The sequence below is a fragment of the Echinococcus granulosus genome (assembly GCF_000524195.1).
Source record: "Echinococcus granulosus chromosome Unknown EG_S00133, whole genome shotgun sequence".
Lineage (NCBI taxonomy): Eukaryota > Metazoa > Platyhelminthes > Cestoda > Cyclophyllidea > Taeniidae > Echinococcus > Echinococcus granulosus.
The window spans coordinates 50172-52300 of NW_020170513.1; the positions used below are offsets into that span (position 1 = coordinate 50172).

Consider the following 2129-nt stretch of genomic DNA (forward strand, 5'->3'; position numbering starts at 1 on the left):
AAAACAACATAAGTATTACATTACAAAGTTATTGACAAAGACGAAAGAACGCATATGTTTTCTTGACATAGAGAAGAGCATGGGGACACTGGCACGGCCAAGCGGCCAGCCCACTCAGAAAAGGTATAAAAGCGGAGCATCTAAGTTGCCCCTCTACCATAATCAAGGGTCAAATAAGCGACTAACCTATTACATGTCACTAATCATCTCTTTTGGTCATCATCCTTGGCGCTTTCCTTGGTCAACCTACCCCATCAGTCATCATGCCCTTCAAGCCAGAGGGGCCAGTGATAGAATTCTCATGCAACCGCGTAGATACCTGACCGTAACGTCACTGACCCCTCTTGGCAATTCTACTGGGTCCGAATTTTCGCCTTGTGTGGGAGAAGGAAGAACGGAGAAATTCATCGGCCCTCAAGGTCATCCACAGTTGATCGTATAAACGCTTGCCTGAAGGCAGAATCACGCAACAAAGGACCGAATCAATTACCATTCCTTGGGGATTGGGTGTCACGCCTACTGCTACACACCACTTTCCTCTTACTTCAGTGCTGCTCAGCCACAACTATCCGAGTTTCATCCTGCTAGTAGAGGGTTAGAAATGTGGCTTTTTCACATATTTGCCATCTTCATGCAGACACCGTAGACAACACCCCAATGAAAATTATACATCCTTTTTGCAGAACATGGGACTGGAATAGTTGCCGAAGGTGGGCTTTACTTGCAGACCTTCCGCTATAAACCGCCGGCAGTTCTCCTATCAGTAGGATATGCACTTCTTCCTCTCCGCCAATGTTTACCACCCAGCAGTAGAGGTGAGGATAGATGTCCTTTTATATCACGTTTGCTTTTTACTTCAACCAATGTAATGTCTCCAGACTTTTCTAAAGAAAAGGAAGACATAATACTCGGATAGATTATACATTGCAGACGATTAAAGACTACTGGCATGACTCAGAGGCAGGCTACTTTTCTTAAGTTTGACGGCAGAGCCCGAAGTCTCTCCCTTACTGAAACCGAGAGTTGAACAATCAACATATTACACAAGAAGTCTTAGGGACAATATCACTCAAACTGCTACAGCAAAGGTGGCGCATGTTCAGCATTAATGTTCCACATATAGAGAAGTGGCACAATATTTAAATCTTTTTGGCCGCAAAATGCTCTTATCTCATCATACTAAACTTCTGTCAAACGGATGGTACACCTGAAAGGCTGAGCTGATAAACACTCAATTCGAATATGCAACAGCAGAAAGACTTTATTCACAACAACAATATTTTCGACTCCGAAAGTGTGGCGAATACGAGGCAGCTTGACATTACAGCGTTTCAAACTACAAACAATCAAATTAAATCCAATGGCGGCATTTCTGTTGAAGTGTAAAAACGTGTCCGTCTTTGATATTATATTCCTAGGAAAAACTGAAACTGCACCAAAACTAGTAAAGGCGGATAAATTCTCTGATTTGCGTTATCTATCATGGGAGCAATAACGGATCTGTCATTTAATTTGGCAATATTATAATGCATTTATTATACCTAACTACTAAATCTTAGCCATACGAAAAATTGGTTGACTGTGTTTAAACGACGCAGTTTAGTATATGCTGGTAAACTTTTTGATCACGCATTTAAGTGGGGTGTTTCGCAATGTACAAGGGGCTATCGCCTGACAGCATAGATAGCGACTTCCATGAGTAAGTTTTCGCTTTTTTTGAACTTGCATGTCCAGAAATGAAGCAGCCGTTCGTGTTCGATACTACCAACTGCTCAAATATGCCTCATCTTTCGAGATTGCTATGTTCATCATTGGTTTAGTCACCAGCGCCATGATTGGCGTCTCCATGCCCGTCTCTTTCATTTTCTTTGGAGATTTAGTCAATGACTTTGCTTCTCCTACCCCCAGCGCTTTTGTGGTAACCATCCAAAGAATGGCCATATTGGGCGCCGTCACGTTCGTAGTCGCCTACATTCAGATGTTCTGTCTACAGTTCAGTGCTCGAAGACAAGCCAGGCGAATACGATATCTCTTCTTCTCGGTTAGTTTAATTGTAACAAATCAAGCGTTCGTATTAGAATGTTTTGCGACAAGATGCAGCCTGGTTCGACACTGCAAATGTGGGTGCT

General features: G+C 42.7%; 1 protein-coding gene across 1 annotated transcript in view; it reads left to right on the forward strand. All coding sequences in view use genetic code 11, as the record gives it.

Moving 5' to 3' along the window:
* Positions 1-1652: 1652 nt before the first annotated feature.
* Positions 1653-2129, forward strand: part of EGR_09129 (Multidrug resistance protein 3) — a gene marked incomplete at both ends in the record, with an annotated part of 11926 nt that continues 11449 nt past the window's right edge. Inside the window, 2 exons of the mRNA XM_024498378.1 lie at positions 1653-1699; positions 1735-2041. Of these exons, the coding sequence (XP_024347200.1) occupies positions 1653-1699; positions 1735-2041 (354 nt within the window). The remainder of the gene's footprint in view (positions 1700-1734; positions 2042-2129) is intronic.